The 18325-nt window shown below is 47.8% G+C and overlaps 1 protein-coding gene across 1 annotated transcript; it reads right to left on the bottom strand.

The window, feature by feature from the left end:
• Nucleotides 1-2298: 2298 nt before the first annotated feature.
• LOC124026042 (transcription initiation factor IIA subunit 2) lies at nt 2299-5993 on the bottom strand. The gene is made up of 4 exons (XM_046339220.1): nt 5771-5993; nt 4857-4961; nt 2857-2983; nt 2299-2643 (listed from the first exon to the last, which is right to left on the bottom strand). Exons 1-4 carry the CDS (start codon nt 5840-5842, stop codon nt 2621-2623), a joined length of 327 nt encoding a protein of 108 aa, XP_046195176.1. The 5' UTR covers nt 5843-5993; the 3' UTR covers nt 2299-2620.
• Nucleotides 5994-18325: the final 12332 nt, after the last annotated feature.

Below are 18325 nucleotides of genomic sequence, written 5' to 3'. Positions count from 1 at the left end.
GTGTGATTGACTTGGAGTTACATTGTGTTGTTTAAGTGTTCCCTTTATTTTTTTGAGCAGTGTATATTCTATCCACACTGTCCATGTCTATACATCCCATCACACATATTTATACTAGATATACTATATATATATTCTATCCATACTGTCCATGTCTATACATCCCATCACAACATACATATTTATACTACAGATATACTATATATATTCTATCCACACTGTCCATGTCTATACATCCCATCACAACATATGTATTTATACTACAGATATACTATATATATATTCTATCCACACTGTCCATGTCTATACATCCCATCACAACATATGTATTTATACTACGGACTCCAACATCGCTCATCCTAATATTTATACATTTCTTAATTCCATTATTTTCCTTTTAAATGTGTGTGTGTATTGTTAGATATTACTGCACTGTTTGGAGCTAGGAACATAAAGCATATCACTACACCCGCAATAACATCTGCTAAATGTGTACGAGACCAATAACATCTGCTAAATGTGTACGAGACCAATAACATCTGTGTACGAGACCAATAACATCTGATAAATGTGTACGAGACCAATAACATCTGCTAAAATAAATGTGTACGAGACCAATAACATCTGATGTGTACGAGACCAATAACATCTGATAAATGTGTACGAGACCAATAACATCTGATGTGTACGAGACCAATAACATCTGCTAAATGTGTACGAGACCAATAACATCTGATGTGTACGAGACCAATAACATCTGATAAATGTGTACCGACCAATAACATCTGATGTGTACGAGACCAATAACATCTGATAAATGTGTACGAGACCAATAACATCTGCTAAATGTGTACGAGACCAATAACATCTGATGTGTACGAGACCAATAACATCTGCTAAATATGTACGAGACCAATAACATCTGATGTGTACGAGACCAATAACATCTGCTAAATGTGAGACCAATAACATCTGAGACCAATAACATCTGTGTACGAGACCAATAACATCTGATAAATGTGTACGAGACCAATAACATCTGATAAATGTGTACGAGACCAATAACATCTGATGTGTACGAGACCAATAACATCTGTGTACGAGACCAATAACATCTGCTAAATGTGTACAAGACCAATAACATCTGCTAAATGTGTACGAGACCAATAACATCTGATAAATGTGTACGAGACCAATAACATCTGATAAATGTGTACGAGACCAATAACATCTGTGTACGAGACCAATAACATCTGCTAAATGTGTACGAGACCAATAACATCTGATGTGTACGAGACCAATAACATCTGATGTGTACCGACCAATAACATCTGATGTGTACGAGACCAATAACATCTGATAAATGTGTACGAGACCAATAACATCTGATAAATGTGTACGAGACCAATAACATCTGATGTGTACGAGACCAATAACATCTGATGTGTAACATCTGAGACCAAATAACATCTGATAAATGTAACATCTGATAAATGTGTAGACCAATAACATCTAATGTGTACGAGACCAATAACATCTGCTAAATGTGTACGAGACCAATAACATCTGATAAATGTGTACGAGACCAATAACATCTGATAAATGTGTACGAGACCAATAACATCTGATAAATGTGTACGAGACCAATAACATCTGTGTACGAGACCAATATCATCTGCTAAATGTGTACCGACCAATAACATCTGCTAAATGTGTACCGACCAATAACATCTGCTAAATGTGTACCGACCAATAACATCTGCTAAATGTGTACGAGACCAATAACATCTGTGTACGAGACCAATAACATCTGCTAAATGTGTACCGACCAATAACATCTGCTAAATGTGTACCGACCAATAACATCTGTGTACGAGACCAATAACATCTGATAAGCTTCTATCCAAAGAACACAGACAGTGGATAGCAATAGTGAGTCCAATAGTGAGTCCAATAGTGAGTCCAATAGTGAGTCCAATAGCGAGGCCAATAGCGAGGCCAATAGCGAGGCCAATAGCGAGGCCAATAGTGAGACCAATAGTGAGTCCAATAGCGAGACCAATAGCGAGACCAATAGTAAGACCAATTGCAGTTGAAGCAGAGCCTTTATAGAGCAGGTCGTTGTCAAGGGGACGGTCACGTGTGTTTTAGGAGCAGAGGATCAAAGATGGCTCCGTTGTGGACGAGTGAGGAAGAAAGCTATACTGTTTAAAAATATTAAAAACATTTAAAAAAAACACAGTGACACGACATCTGTTTCAAATGCAGTTTCTCCCCCAGAAATAAAATCAGTCTCCATATTTTAAATAAAAGTTTATTAAAGGTTAACAAGCTCAACAACAGTAACTAAACTGAAAAGGCAGTTCTAAGAAACAAATTTATTTAAATAAAAAAGTCATGCAAGCAATATCCAAGGCCTTGACTGGTCCATTCACTCCCATTGATCCAGATGGTCGTATATATATATATATACACACACACACACGGGTTTAAGTGTATCTTCTTCACAGCCATTACTGTAATAAGTTATATATACAGTCCTGTCTGTCTGTGATATGGGGTGGTTTCTCTCCACCCTCCTCTTCATCAGTAACGTCTCAGCGGATGCCATCGTCTTCGTTCACTCTGCAGCATTGCCCGTGTCTGATAAGAGAAAAGGAGCTGGGCAGGTTAGTATGGTGATACATTGTGCATATTTCAAAATGAGAATCTGCAGCAAAATCAAATTACGGTGTGAGAAATAGTAATTCACTTGGTCTTATACTTGGAAAGCGAAGTGTGTAATCTAGTTCTAACCGAGTCTGTTTGAAAGATGAAGAGAAAATGGCCTGAGAGAGAAAAAAAAAGTGAGCCTACTTTTCCCATCGCAGGCGACGATCTTGACTTTGTCCACCTTGACCAGATCTGTCACTTCCCTAAACTCCACGTCATTCAGAACGAAGGTCCACACGTTGTCACAGAATCTATAGGTGTTTAGTGACCCCTAGAGGCGAGAGAATGTTACTACACATGACGAGAAAAGGTGCACAAAAGCAGAATGGCATTTCAACCAATGGGATGTATTAATAAACACATACAGCCGTGATTTCAGATCATTTTCAACCAGGGATGAACCAGTTTGTGGGTGAAGGCTTTTGCTCCAGACAAAAAACAGTCATCTGTTTTTATGTTTTAATTTGATCTTTATTTAACCAGGCAAGTCAGTTAAGAACAAATTCTTATTTTCAATGACTGCCTTGGAACAGAACAACAGATTTGTACCTTGTCAGCTCGGGGATTTGAACTTGCAACCTTCCAGTTACTAGTCCAACGCTCTAACCACTAGGCTACCCTGCCACCCCTCCACTCTAACCACTAGGCTACCCTGCCGCCCCTCCACTCTAACCACTAGGCTACCCTGCCGCCCCTCCACTCTAACCACTAGGCTACCCTGCCGCCCCTCCACTCTAACCACTAGGCTACCCTGCCGCCCCTCCACTCTAACCACTAGGCTACCCTGCCGCCCCTCCACTCTAACCACTAGGCTACCCTGCCGCCCCTCCACTCTAACCACTAGGCTACCCTGCCGCCCCTCCACTCTAACCTCTAGGCTACCCTGCCGCCCCTCCACTCTAACCACTAGTCTACCCTGCCGCCCCTCCACTCTAACCACTAGGCTACCCTGCCGCCCCTCCACTCTAACCACTACCTGCCGCCCCTCCACTCTAACCACTACCTGCCGCCCCTCCACTCTAACCACTACCTGCCGCCCCTCCACTCTAACCACTAGGCTACCCTGCTGCCCCTCCACTCTAACCACTACCTGCCGCCCCTCCACTCTAACCACTAGGCTACCCTGCCGCCCCTCCACTCTAACCACTACCTGCCGCCCCTCCACTAACCACTAGGCTACCCTGCCGCCCCTCCACTCCCACTACCTGCCGCCCCTCCACTCTAACCACTAGGCTACCCTGCCGCCCCTCCACTCTAACCACTAGGCTACCCTGCCGCCCCTCCACTCTAACCACTAGGCTACCCTGCCGCCCCTCCACTCTAACCACTAGGCTACCCTGCCGCCCCTCCACTCTAACCACTAGGCTACCCTGCCGCCCTCCACTCTAACCACTAGGCTACCCTGCCGCCCCTCCACTCTAACCACTAGGCTACCCTGCCGCCCCTCCACTCTAACCACTAGGCTACCCTGCCGCCCCTCCACTCTAACCACTAGGCTACCCTGCCGCCCCTCCACTCTAACCACTAGGCTACCCTGCCGCCCCTCCACTCTAACCACTAGGCTACCCTGCCACCCCTCCACTCTAACCACTAGGCTACCTTGCCGCCCCTCCACTCTAACCACTAGGCTACCCTGCCGCCCCTCCACTCTAACCACTAGGCTACCCTGCCACCCCTACACTCTAACCACTAGACTACCCTGCCGCCCCAATTGTGTCCATTATATTACATTCTACCTACTACTTATTATTTGACTTTGATTATATTGATATTGTACAGCACTGTTGAGGGAGCTTACAAGTAAGTTGTAAACTGTGTACGTGACGAATGCACTTTGATTTAACCATAACCTTCAATACAGTGTTTGTTGCATCAGCTGTGGTGTTGCTTTGGCTAGAGAGAAAGCCTACACCTGTTCCAGCCAGCTGTGGTGTTGCTTTGGCTAGAGAGAAAGCCTACACCTGTTCCAGCCCGTATTTGTCCCTTTAAGGTAGGTGCAAACAGGAGAGTAATAATTAGTCCAAACAACTGCAAACAGTTGTGTTTTGCCCATGAAAACAAGCGTTTCTATTAGACAAATTCAGACCGGTCTCTTCCTCGTTTCCTTTGCTTTGCTTCCTAGTGAACACAAGCCGGGTCCTCACCTTGAAGTTGACCCTGTTGCGAACCCGGTTGGCCAGCGCCGTGTTGATGGCTTTGTCAAACTGGAGGAGAACCTGAAGCGCCAACTGAGGAGTGATCTGTTGGGTCTGGGGGGAAGGGGGAAATAACCGTTTTTCCATTTAATCATGACTCAAGTTTAACATTGTAAGAAATATATACCTAGCTACTGCTTTCAGATGAGTAGCTAACAGTAGCTGGTAAATCAATCAATCAAATTGTATTTATATAGCCCTTCGTACATCAGCTGATATCTCAAAGTGCTGTACAGAAACCCAGCCTAAAACCCCAAACAGCAAGCAATGCAGGTGTAGAAGCACGGTGGCTAGGAAAAACTCCCTAGAAGTAATGTAGCTAGTGATTGAGAAGTGCTGGAGTGAGGCTTGAACCAGAAATCACGAGTTTATTGAGCTCATCACCTTTAACTAGTCGCGCATGCGCGTATAATAGCTAATAACTAATGAGCCAGTAACTATCAATACAAATGTAGTGAATCCAAAAGAACGTTACTCATCACCACTGACTTCGGTGAAACACATTAGCCAGCTTAATTTAGTCAATCAAAACTAAAACTGAGCCTGTAAATGAGCTTTATAAGACGGATATTTTAGTTTCTTGGTTCAAATCAGACGTCACTGCAGCCAGTTATGGAGATGCTTCTTGTTAGCATTGCTAACTAGTTAGCTAGCTATGTCGAAGACGAGAAGGGTAACTAGGTTAGCTAACCAGTTATTTCTAGTGAAAGATAACACCCGTTTTTTTTCAAATAACGAAGTTAACGATGAATAATGTGGCTTCATAATTAGCTAACTTAACTTGCTATCCTAAAACAAAGTGCAACTAGATCACGTTAGCTAATTATCTAGCTAGCTTGGGAGCTAGCATAGCTGCAGTTTACCTGAATTAGCTCGTCAAGACTCTCTTGCAGACTGTTTCCTAGCGTCGTATTTCTGTAGAGCTGGTATGCCATTGTAAATAAATTAATTTTACTAGTAAGATTGTGCACAATTCACTGCAAAAAAAATACAATTTACTAGAGGAATTTAACCGAAACAAAAAGGCTGTGTTTTCAGAAACGGACCTATGAGCCCCCGACTACGGAACACCGCGGAGGACAAACACAATTGCGTTTCGTATATTTCCTCAACCGCAGAAAGCGTTTATACCGGTAAGAACCGTTAGATGGTAGCAGATGACAGAGGAACAAGGTGATTCAAGTGGAATTGTATCTGTACTGTAGAAAGAAAAGCGTGCAAGGTTATCTGTGGATAAGAGCCTGAAGACACACTATTGATTGTGTATAATGTTTTTATTGACAGACAAAATGTTTGTGTCAATGCAATATATTTATATTTTATATTTTTTCAAAAATTATACAATTATAATTTTAATTAAATACTCTTTTGGATTCCATCAGTTGAGTACAATTTCAAAAGCATCAAACAATCATGTTATGAAAAGTAATTTTAAACTGTAAAGTACTTTTTTTGTGAATACTCTGATATATAAGTACTTTTGAAAATGATGTAATATCAACAGTACTGTTTATAAAGATTAATGCTGTTCCTCCCAAATCCCCCATTCATATCCCCCCCCCCACGATAAGACTTCCACAGTAATCTCTTACATTAATCAGTAAAGAGCAGTCTCTCAGCTTTGTGATACGAAAAAAAAACCCACTCAACTTTGTTGATCACATTATTTTTTTATCACTCTAGAAGAGACGGTGTCAAGGCTAATGCTAACAGAACAGAGTTATTCGTTAGAGATGCCAGAGTAGGATAAATGCATCTGCCCACAGATGCTTGAATAAGCATTTATATGTACAAAACACCAGATAAATCACGGTTAGAGCAGGAGGAGATTTTTGTCAACTTCGTTTAAACATTATACATGGTTGTTTTGGTAATGCATAGATCTATTGAAGGGGCGGATTTGAAATGACACTTAAAAAAAAAATACAGAATACAAATATAAGGAAATTACATTGTAAATGTGTCAGAGCAGGTAATGCAATTATTTGTACAAAGTCGGGGACTGGTGAGCTCAACATAAACCAAAACCATTAACATTGATCAATGTATCTATCTATTCAGTTTTTCCCCAGAATAAAAGTAATTGAGTTCGTTTAACTTATTTAAATGTCCTTACAGTGGTATGTGTTAATGGAGGAGGCGTGGTTTACAGCGGTATGTGTTTAATGGAGGAGGCGGGGTTTACAGTGGTATGTGTTAATGGAGGAGGCGTGGTTTACAGCGGTATGTGTTTAATGGAGGAGGCGGGGTTTACAGTGGTGTGTGTTAATGGAGGAGGCGGGGTTTACAGTGGTATGTGTTAATGGAGGAGGCGTGGTTTACAGCGGTATGTGTTTAATGGAGGAGGCGGGGTTTACAGTGGTGTGTGTTAATGGAGGAGGCGGGGTTTACAGTGGTATGTGTTAATGGAGGAGGTGGGGTTTACAGTGGTATGTGTTAATGGAGGAGGCGGGGTTTACAGTGGTGTGTGTTAATGGAGGAGGCGGGGTTTACAGTGGTATGTGTTAATGGAGGAGGCGGGGTTTACAGTGGTGTGTGTTAATGGAGGAGGCGGGGTTTACAGTGGTATGTGTTAATGGAGGAGGCGGGGTTTACAGTGGTATGTGTTAATGGTGGAGGCGGGGTTTACAGCGTTATGTGTTAATGGAGGAGGCGGGGTTTACAGTGGTATGTGTTAATGGAGGAGGCGGGGTTTACAGTGGTGTGTGTTAATGGAGGAGGCGGGGTTTACAGTGGTATGTGTTAATGGAGGAGGCGGGGTTTACAGTGGTATGTGTTAATGGTGGAGGCGGGTTTACAGTGGTATGTGTTAATGGAGGAGGCGGGGTTTACAGTGGTATGTGTTAATGGAGGAGGCGGGGTTTACAGTGGTATGTGTTAATGGAGGAGGCGGGGTTTACAGTGGTATGTGTTAATGGAGGAGGCGGGGTTTACAGTACAGATATAGGTGCTTAATTCTATAATTTCCACTTTGACATTTCAGACTTGATTCTCCGTTACGAAAAATGTATCAACCCCTACAAAAATGTCCATGAATTATAATCCACATAAAAATTCACATTTCTTGTTTCTGCAGGTTTATTTTCCTGCTGTAGCAAACTGGCTCAAATGAAGACCCTACAGCTGTATCCACAGTGGCCTCTGTCTTGTAGCCACAGTAGCCTCTGTCTTGTAGCCACAGTGGCCTCTTTCTTGTAGCCACAGTAGCCTCTATCTTGAAGCTGCAGTAGCCTCTATCTTGTAGCCACAGTAGGCTCTATCTTGAAGCTACAGTAGCCTCTGTCTTGCAGCCACAGCAGACTCTGTCTTGTAGCCACAGTAGCCTCTGTCTTGTAGCCACAGTAGCCTCTGTCTTGGAGCCACAGTAGCCTCTGTCTTGTAGCCACAGTAGCCTCTGACTTGTAGCCACACTAGCCTCTGTCTAGTAGCTATAGTAGCCTCTGTCTTGTAGCCACAGTAGCCTCTGTCTTGAAGCCACAGTAGCCTCTGTCTAGTAGCTATAGTAGCCTCTGTCTTGTAGCCACAGTAGCCTCTGTCTTGTAGCCACAGAAGCCTCTGTCTTGTACTCACAGTAGCCTCTGTCTTGTAGCCACAGTAGCCTCTGTCTTGTAGCCACAGTAGCCTCTGTCTTGTAGTCACAGTAGCCTCTATCTTGGAACCACAGTGGCCTCTGTCTTGTAGCCACAGTGGCCTCTGTCTTGGAGTCACAGTAGCCTCTGTCTTGTAGCCACAGTAGCCTCTGTCTTGTAACCACAGTAGCCTCTGTCTTGTAGTCACAGTAGCCTCTGTCTTGTAGCCACAGTAGGCTCTGTCTTGAAGCCACAGTAGCCTCTGTCTTGTAGCTACAGTAGCCTCTGTCTTGTAGCCACAGTAGCCTCTGTCTTGTAACCACAGTAGCCTCTGCCTCTGTCTTGTAGCCACAGTAGTCTCTGTCTTGAAGCCACAGTAGCCTCTGTCTTGTAGCTACAGTAGCCTCTGTCTTGTAGCTACAGTAGCCTCTGTCTTGTAGCCACAGTAGCCTCTGTCCTGTAGCCACAGAAGCCTCTGTCTTGTACTCACAGTAGCCTCTGTCTTGTACTCACAGTAGCCTCTGTCTTGTAGCCACAGTAGCCTCTGTCTTGTACTCACAGTAGCCTCTGTCTTGTAGCCACAGTAGCCTCTATCTTGGAACCACAGTGGCCTCTGTCTTGTAGCCACAGTGGCCTCTGTCTTGGAGTCACAGTAGCCTCTGTCTTGTAGCCACAGTAGCCTCTGTCTTGTAACCACAGTAGCCTCTGTCTTGTAGCCACAGTAGCCTCTGTCTTGTAGCCACAGTAACCTCTGTCTTGTAGACACAGTAGCCTCTGTCTTGTAGACATAGTAGCCTCTGTCTTGTAGCCACAGTAGCCTCTGTCTTGTAGTCACAGTAGCCTCTGTCTTGAAGCTACAGTAGCCTCTGTCTTGTACTCACAGTAGCCTCTATCTTGGAACCACAGTAGCCTCTATCTTGGAACCACAGTGGCCTCTGACTTGTAGCCACGTCCATTGGAGAGTCATATAAATGAACACTGTACTATAAAATATTACATATTTATTCCCTGTCTCAATGAGACAACTAGAGAATTCCCTGTATCCTTTTGATGCTGTTTTCTAATAGGATACTGCTGTCTACTTTCAGTAATGCTGCTAATTAGCACATTACTGTTGACTCATTAAGATCAGAGAGCTTTGTTAAATAAGGAATAATCCTCTCGAAATTACAGAACATGTCCAACATTTTGTGAATCTGTTATGTTTGCCATCGCTTCTGTTGGCAGGCCTCCACTAATTCAGCAAATGTTACCTTTCTTTGAAGTGAAGAAAAATGTACTTTGTCAAATACACAAAGACAAAATGAAATATTTGCTAAGTTGCAGAGAGGATCAGCTTCCCCAGTTTAAGATAATCGTACTTCATTAGATGATTTCCACACAGTTTAACAGTGATCTACTGCGGTGGAAGTTGGTACAGGCTGGTGATTGGATGGACTCTACAGTTTAACAGTGATCTACTGCGGTGGAAGATGGTACAGGCTGGTGATTGGATGGACTCTACAGTTTAACAGTGATCTACTGCGGTGGAAGATGGTACAGGCTGGTGATTGGATGGACTCTACAGTTTAACAGTGATCTACTGCGGTGGAAGATGGTACAGGCTGGTGATTGGATGGACTCTACAGTTTAACAGTGATCTACCGCGGTGGAAGTTGGTACAGGCTGGTGATTGGATGGACTCTACAGTTTAACAGTGATCTACTGCGGTGGAAGATGGTACAGGCTGGTGATTGGATGGACTCTACAGTTTAACAGTGATCTACTGCGGTGGAAGTTGGTACAGGCTGGTGATTGGATGGACTCTACAGTTTAACAGTGATCTACTGCGGTGCAAGTTGGTACATGAATTGAACAATAAAACACACTTTTGAACTTAAAGATTGTGAAAATGCGTGGAGACAATTTGGTTAAAAAAAAGTCTGGTTGTTTTTAACGGATCCTATTGAAAGTAATGTGGAATAAAGGGGTGTATAGATATCATCATTATTAATGATCACACAGACAGAAAGAGAAGCAGAACGTGCTCCCAATGTGGTTGTGATGTTAGGCTAAATGAATATTTAACAGCTGATGAAATATTAACGGGGAACTAATGAGGGAAACATTAGAAAACAGCGCGATAAATAATGATGTGTCACAAAAAAAAACTAAAAAGTGCATTTCGAACTGCGCGGCGAACAAAATGTTTTGCCATGTTTTCTTTTTTTGTGTGTTTTTTTTCTTTTTTTTAACAGTACAGCACCAAATTCAACGTCACAAATGCTACCCTACTTTTTTTGTGCCCTCTATTAAACTAGAACCCTATGGACCCTGGTCAAAAGTAGTGCACTAAATAATAGGGAATAGGGTGCCGTTTGTCCCCCTTTTTTACTGCCCACACTAACCATTTGTCTAATTTGAACTGTGCTGTCAGAACAGTTTGTTTTTCAGTATGCCAGTCGTTAGGAGAACTCACAAGGTCTGTGTTCCAGGAGGCAGCAGGGTTAGGACTTGAAGCCTATTAATTTTCTACTCCGTTTCTACCTCCCAAATGACATACTATTCCCTATATAGTGCACTACTTTTGACCAGAGCCCTATTCCCTATATAGTGGTACTACTTTAGACCAGGGCCCATAGAGTACCATTTGGGATACAGGCAGTGCAGTTTGGATTACAGCCAGTAATTAACTAAGTAGAAGGATAATGTCCTCTGTGTGGTCTGGCTCTTGTTTTGTTTGACCATAATGTTTTGGTGTCCAAGAAACTAGACTTTTGAAGGATAACTTGAGTCACGTTCTGACCTTAGTTCCTTTTTTATGTCTCTGTTTTAGTTTGGTCAGGGCGTGAGTTGGGGTGGGCAGGGCGTGAGTTGGGGTGGGCAGGGCGTGAGTTGGGGTGGTCAGGGCGTGAGTTGGGGTGGTGAGGGCGTGAGTTGGGGTGAACAGGGCGTGAGTTGGGGTGGTCGGGGTGTGAGTTGGGGTGGTCAGGGCGTGAGTTGGGGTGGTCAGGGTGTGAGTTGGGGTGAACAGGGCGTGAGTTGGGGTGGTCAGGGCGTGAGTTGGGGTGGTCAGGGCGTGAGTTGGGGTGGGCAGGGCGTGAGTTGGGGTGGTCAGGGCGTGAGTTGGGGTGGGCAGGGCGTGAGTTGGGGTGGGCAGGGCGTGAGTTGGGGTGGGCAGGGCGTGAGTTGGGGTGGTCAGGGCGTGAGTTGGGGTGGTGAGGGCGTGAGTTGGGGTGGTCAGGGCCTGAGTTGGGGTGGTCAGGGCGTGAGTTGGGGTGGGCAGGGCGTGAGTTGGGGTGGTCAGGGTGTGAGTTGGGGTGGTCAGGGCGTGAGTTGGGGTGGTCAGGGCCTGAGTTGGGGTGGTCAGGGCGTGAGTTGGGGTGGTCAGGGCGTGAGTTGGGGTGGTCAGGGCCTGAGTTGGGGTGGTCAGGGCGTGAGTTGGGGTGGGCATTCTATGTTTTTGTTCTAGGTTTTGTATTTCTGCTTTTGGCCTAGTATGGTTCCCAATCAGAGGCAGCTGTCAATCGTTGTCTCTGATTGGGAACCAAACTTAGGTATTCTGTGTTCCCGCTATGATTTGTGGGTAGTTGTTTTCTGTTTAGTGTATGTCACCTTACAGAACTGTTTCGTTTCTTTCATTCGCTTTGTTATTTTGTGTTTTGTGTGTTCAGTCTAATAAATTAACATGGACATTTACCACGCTGCATGTTCGTCCGATCCTTCCTCCTCCTCCTCCTCAGACGAAGAGATTCGTTACAACGTGTTTCGAGTCATTTTATGTTTTCTAGCACATTCTCAGGCAGCAGAATAGTTGCTAGTGGCCTGATTGGTGGCTCTATCAGATTGGCCTGATTGGTGGCTCTATCAGATTGGCCTGATTGGTGGCTCTATCAGATTGGCCTGATTGGTGGCTCTATTAGATTGGCCTGATTGGTGGCTCTATTAGATTGGCCTGATTTGGTGGCTCTATTAGATTGGCCTGATTGGTGGCTCTATCAGATTGGCCTGATTGGTGGCTCTATCAGATTGGACTGATTGGTGGCTCTATTAGATTGGCCTGATTGGTGGCTCTATTAGATTGGCCTGATTGGTGGCTCTATTAGATTGGCCTGATTGGTGGCTCTATCAGATTGGCCTGATTGGTGGCTCTATTAGATTGGCCTGATTGGTGGCTCTATAATGGCACCACTTAGTGGCATGATAGTAGTGGGTGACTATGATTTACTTTATGTTTCATACATATTAACAGCTACTGTATTGGCCCTAACCCTGTCCCTAACTCTGTCCCTGTCCCTGTCCCTGTCCCTAACCCTGTCCCTAACTCTGTCCCTGTCCCTGTCGTTGTTCCTAACCCTGTCCCTGTCCCTGTCGCTGTTCCTAACCCTGTCCCTGTCCCTAACCCTGTCCCTGTCCCTGTCCCTGTCCCTGGCCCTGTCCGTAACCCTGTCCCTAACCCTGTCCCTAACTCTGTCCCTGTCCCTGTCGCTGTTCCTAACCCTGTCCCTGTCCCTAACCCTGTCCCTGTCCCTGGCCCTGGCCCTGTCCATAACCCTGTCCCTAACCCTGTCCCTAACTCTGTCCCTGTCCCTGTCGCTGTTCCTAACCCTGTCCCTGTCCCTAACCCTGTCCCTGTCCCTAACCCTGCCCCTGTCCCTAACTCTGTCCCTGTCCCTGGCCCTGGCCCTGTCCATAACCCTGTCCCTAACCCTGTCCCTAACTCTGTCCCTGTCCCTGTCGCTGTTCCTAACCCTGGCCCTGGCCCTGGCCCTGGCCCTGGCCCTTTCCATAACCCTGTCCCTAACCCTGCCCCTAACTCTGTCCCTGTCCCTGTCACTGTTCCTAACCCTGTCCCTAACCCTGTCCCTGTCCCTGTCCCTAACCCTGCCCCTAACTCTGTCCCTGTCCCTGGCCCTGGCCCTGTCCATAACCCTGTCCCTAACCCTGTCCCTAACTCTGTCCCTGTCCCTGTTGCTGTTCCTAACCCTGGCCCTGGCCCTGGCCCTGGCCCTTTCCATAACCCTGCCCCTAACTCTGTCCCTGTCCCTGTCACTGTTCCTAACCCTGTCCCTAACCCTGTCCCTGTCCCTGTCCCTAACCCTGCCCCTAACTCTGTCCCTGTCCCTGTCACTGTTCCTAACCCTGTCCCTAACCCTGTCCCTGTCCCTGTCCCTGTCCCTAACCCTGCCCCTAACTCTGTCCCTGTCCCTGTCACTGTTCCTAACCCTGTCCCTAACCCTGTCCCTGTCCCTGTCCCTGTCCCTGTCCCTGTCCCTGTCCCTGTCCCTGTCCATGTCCCTGTCCCTAACCCTGCCCCTAACTCTGTCCCTGTCCCTGGCCCTGGCCCTGTCCATAACCCTGTCCCTAACCCTGTCCCTAACTCTGTCCCTGTCCCTGTCGCTGTTCCTAACCCTGTCCCTGTCCCTGTCCCTGTCCCTAACCCTGCCCCTAACTCTGTCCCTGTCCCTGGCCCTGGCCCTGTCCATAACCCTGTCCCTAACCCTGCCCCTAACTCTGTCCCTGTCACTGTTCCTAACCCTGTCCCTAACCCTGTCCCTGTCCCTAACCCTGTCCCTGTCCCTGTCCCTAACCCTGCCCCTAACTCTGTCCCTGTCCCTGTCGCTGTCCCTAACCCTGTCCCTAACTCTGTCCCTGTCCCTGTCCCTAACTCTGCCCCTGTCCCTGTCTCTGTCCCTGTCCCTGTCTCTGTCCCTGTCCCTGTCCCTAACTCTGTCCCTGGCCCTGGCCCTGTCCATAACCCTGTCCCTAACTTTGTCCCTGTCCCTAACCCTGTCCCTAAATCTATCCCTGTCCCTGTCGCTGTCCCTAACCCAGTCCCTGTCCATAACTCTCTCCCTGTCCCTGTCCCTGTCCCTGTCCCTGTCCCTGTCCCTGTCCCTGTCCCTGTCCCTAACTCTGTCCATGTCCCTGTCCCTGTCCCTGTCCCTAACACTGTCCCTGTCCCTAATCCTGTCCCTGGCCTTGTCCCTGGCCCTAATCCTGTCCCTATCCCTGTCGCTGTCCCTGTCCCTGTCCCTAACTCTGTCCTTGTCCCTGTCCCTGTCCCTATCCCTAACTCTGTCCTTGTCCATGTCCCTGTCCCTAACACTGTCCTTGTCCCTGTCCCTAACACTGTCCCTGTCCCTAACTCTGTCCCTGTCCCTGTCGCTGTTCCTAACCCTGGCCCTGGCCCTGGCCCTGGCCCTGGCCCTGTCCATAACCCTGTCCCTAACCCTGCCCCTAACTCTGTCCCTGTCCCTGTCACTGTTCCTAACCATGTCCCTGTCCCTAACCCTGTCCCTGTCCCTGTCCCTAACCCTGTCCCTAACTCTGTCCCTGTCCCTGTCGCTGTCCCTAACCCTGTCCCTAACTCTGTCCCTGTCCCTGTCCCTAACTCTGCCCCTGTACTTGTCTCTGTCCCTGTCCCTGTCCCTAACTCTGTCCCTGGCCCTGGCCCTGTCCCTAACCCTGTCCCTGTCCATAACCCTGTCCCTAATTCTGACCCTGTCCCTAACCCTGTCCCTAACTCTATCCCTGTCCCTGTCGCTGTCCCTAACCCAGTCCCTGTCCCTAACTCTCTCCCTGTCCCTGTCCCTGTCCCTGTCCCTGTCCCTGTCCCTGTCCCTGTCCCTGTCCCTGTCCCTGTCCCTGTCCCTGTCCCTGTCCCTGTCCCTAACTCTGTCCTTGTCCCTGTCCCTGGCCCTGTCCCTAACCCTGTCCCTAACACTGTCCCTGTCCCTAATCCTGTCCCTGGCCTTGTCCCTGGCCCTAATCCTGTCCCTATCCCTGTCGCTGTCCCTGTCCCTAACTCTGTCCCTGTCGCTGTCCCTGTCCCTGTCCCTGTCCCTGTCCCTGTCCCTGTCCCTGTCCCTGGCCCTGTCCCTGTCCCTAACCCTGTCCCTAACCCTGTCCCTAACCCTGTCCCTGTCCCTGTCCTTAACCCTGTCCCTGTCCCTGTCCCTGTCCCTAGCCCTGTCCCTAACCCTGTCCCTGTCCCTGTCCCTGTCCCTGTCCCTGTCCCTGTCCTTAACCCTGTCCCTGTCCCTAACCCTGTCCCTGTCCCTGTCCCTGTCCCTGTCCCTAACCCTGTCCCTGTCCCTGTCCCTAACCCTGTCCCTAACCCTGTCCCTGTCCCTAACCCTGTCCCTGTCCCTATCCCTGTCCCTGTCCCTAACCCTGTCCCTAACCCTGTCCCTGTCCCTGTCCCTGTCCCTGTCCCTGTCCCTGTCCCTGTCCCTGTCCCTGTCCCTGTCCCTGTCCCTGTCCCTGTCCTTAACCCTGTCCCTGTCCCTGTCCCTGTCCCTGTCCCTGTCCCTGTCCCTAACCCTGTCCCTGTCCCTGTCCCTAACCCTGTCCCTGTCCCTGTCCCTGTCCCTAACCCTGTCCCTGTCCCTGTCCCTAACCCTGTCCCTGTCCCTAACCCTGTCCCTGTCCCTGTCCCTGTCCCTAACCCTGGTAGTGTCTGATTCACTCAGAATGATCATTATTATACATCAACAACATTTACACACTTTTCTAAACCGGCTAATTAAATCTGCAAACAAATAATTACATGAGCCAATGAGAACAATTAATTCCACAATGCCTCTGAGACTTGGATCTGCATATTGAATTAGTTAATTATCATGCTGTGAAAAATGGAGTGGAACTGGAGGGATTTTATGCTTTCTGTACCTTGAAATCTATTCTTCTAATAAATGTTGGGTCCTGATTTGACTCCATTTGATTACAGCAACTGAATTCTACCACCTGTGCATACCTGCTCTCTTTACATGTTTAACATCAACCCCTGCACCTCCTGAAATGTAATACGATCGAAACAATCAAAGCATAATAATAATAATTATTATTCATGTTAATTATTAAATAATATCGTGGTCAGTTTATAAATTACATTTTTTTTTGGGGGGGGACCTGTAGCACAAACATCACATATTTTCCATAGCAGTCAACATTATTGCAATTCTTAATTCTCAATTTGAACACGTTTATCATTGAAACCATGTCAATAAAAGTGACAGATATTTCCCCTTTCTTCCCTCTTCCTGTTGAATTACCACCTCACCAATGGAGGACCGGGGATCTGTGAAAATTAAAATGACTAAATACTATTTTGGGACTCTTATTGATTAAACATTTTATTTTAATTTTAAAGTCCCTCCTCACTATTAAAACGCAGTGTGAACCACTGAAGGCTGGTTAATGTATAGCTGTTGTAAGAGCTCCCCCCACTCCGGGCCTCTGATAACAACAGAGCAGTATGCCAGGCTTCCACCCCAGGCCTCTGATAACAACAGAGCAGTATGCCAGGCTTCCACCCCAGGCCTCTGATAACAACAGAGCAGTATGCCAGGCTTCCACCCCAGGGCCTCTGATAACAACAGAGCAGTATGCCAGGCTTCCACCCCAGGCCTCTGATAACAACAGAGCAGTATGCCAGGCTTCCACCCCAGGCCTCTGATAACAACAGAGCAGTATGCCAGGCTTCCACCCCAGGGCCTCTGATAACAACAGAGCAGTACGCCAGGCTTCCACCCCAGGGCCTCTGATAACAACAGAGCAGTATGCCAGGCTTCCACCCCAGGCCTCTGATAACAACAGAGCAGTATGCCAGGCTTCCACCCCAGGGCCTCTGATAACAACAGAGCAGTACGCCAGGCTTCCACCCCAGGGCCTCTGATAACAACAGAGCAGTATGCCAGGCTTCCACCCCAGGCCTCTGATAACAACAGAGCAGTATGCCAGGCTTCCACCCCAGGGCCTCTGATAACAACAGAGCAGTATGCCAGGCTTCCACCCCAGGCCTCTGATAACAACAGAGCAGTATGCCAGGCTTCCACCCCAGGGCCTCTGATAACAACAGAGCAGTACGCCAGGCTTCCACCCCAGGGCCTCTGATAACAACAGAGCAGTATGCCAGGCTTCCACCCCAGGCCTCTGATAACAACAGAGCAGTATGCCAGGCTTCCACCCCAGGGCCTCTGATAACAACAGAGCAGTACGCCAGGCTTCCACCCCAGGGCCTCTGATAACAACAGAGCAGTATGCCAGGCTTCCACCCCAGGCCTCTGATAACAACAGAGCAGTATGCCAGGCTTCCACCCCAGGGCCTCTGATAACAACAGAGCAGTATGCCAGGCTTCCACCCGGGCCTCTGATAACAACAGAGCAGTATGCCAGGCTTCCACCCCGGGCCTCTGATAACAACAGAGCAGTATGCCAGGCTTCCACCCCTGGGCCTCTGATAACAACAGAGCAGTAAGCCAGGCTTCCACCCCAGGGCATCTGATAACAACAGAGTAGTACGCCAGGCTTCCACCCCGGGCCTCTGATAACAACAGAGCAGTACGCCAGGCTTCCACCCCAGGGCATCTGATAACAACAGAGTAGTACGCCAGGCTTCCACCCCAGGGCATCTGATAACAACAGAGCAGTACGCCAGGCTTCCACCCCGGGCCTCTGATAACAACAGAGCAGTATGCCAGGCTTCCACCCCAGGGCCTCTGATAACAACAGAGCAGTATGCCAGGCTTCCACCCCGGGCCTCTGATAACAACAGAGCACTATGCCAGGCTTCCACTCCGGGCCTCTGATAACAACAGAGCAGTATGCCAGGCTTCCACCCCGGGCCTCTGATAACAACAGAGCAGTACGCCAGGCTTCCACCCCAGGGCATCTGATAACAACAGAGTAGTACGCCAGGCTTCCACCCCGGGCCTCTGATAACAACAGAGCAGTACGCCAGGCTTCCACCCCAGGGCATCTGATAACAACAGAGTAGTACGCCAGGCTTCCACCCCAGGGCATCTGATAACAACAGAGCAGTACGCCAGGCTTCCACCCCGGGCCTCTGATAACAACAGAGCAGTA

The sequence above is a fragment of the Oncorhynchus gorbuscha genome, unplaced genomic scaffold (genome assembly GCF_021184085.1).
Source record: "Oncorhynchus gorbuscha isolate QuinsamMale2020 ecotype Even-year unplaced genomic scaffold, OgorEven_v1.0 Un_scaffold_2527, whole genome shotgun sequence".
NCBI lineage: Eukaryota > Metazoa > Chordata > Actinopteri > Salmoniformes > Salmonidae > Oncorhynchus > Oncorhynchus gorbuscha.
The sequence above is the reverse complement of the archived record's forward strand: the minus strand, read 5'-3'. Positions and strand labels throughout refer to the sequence as shown.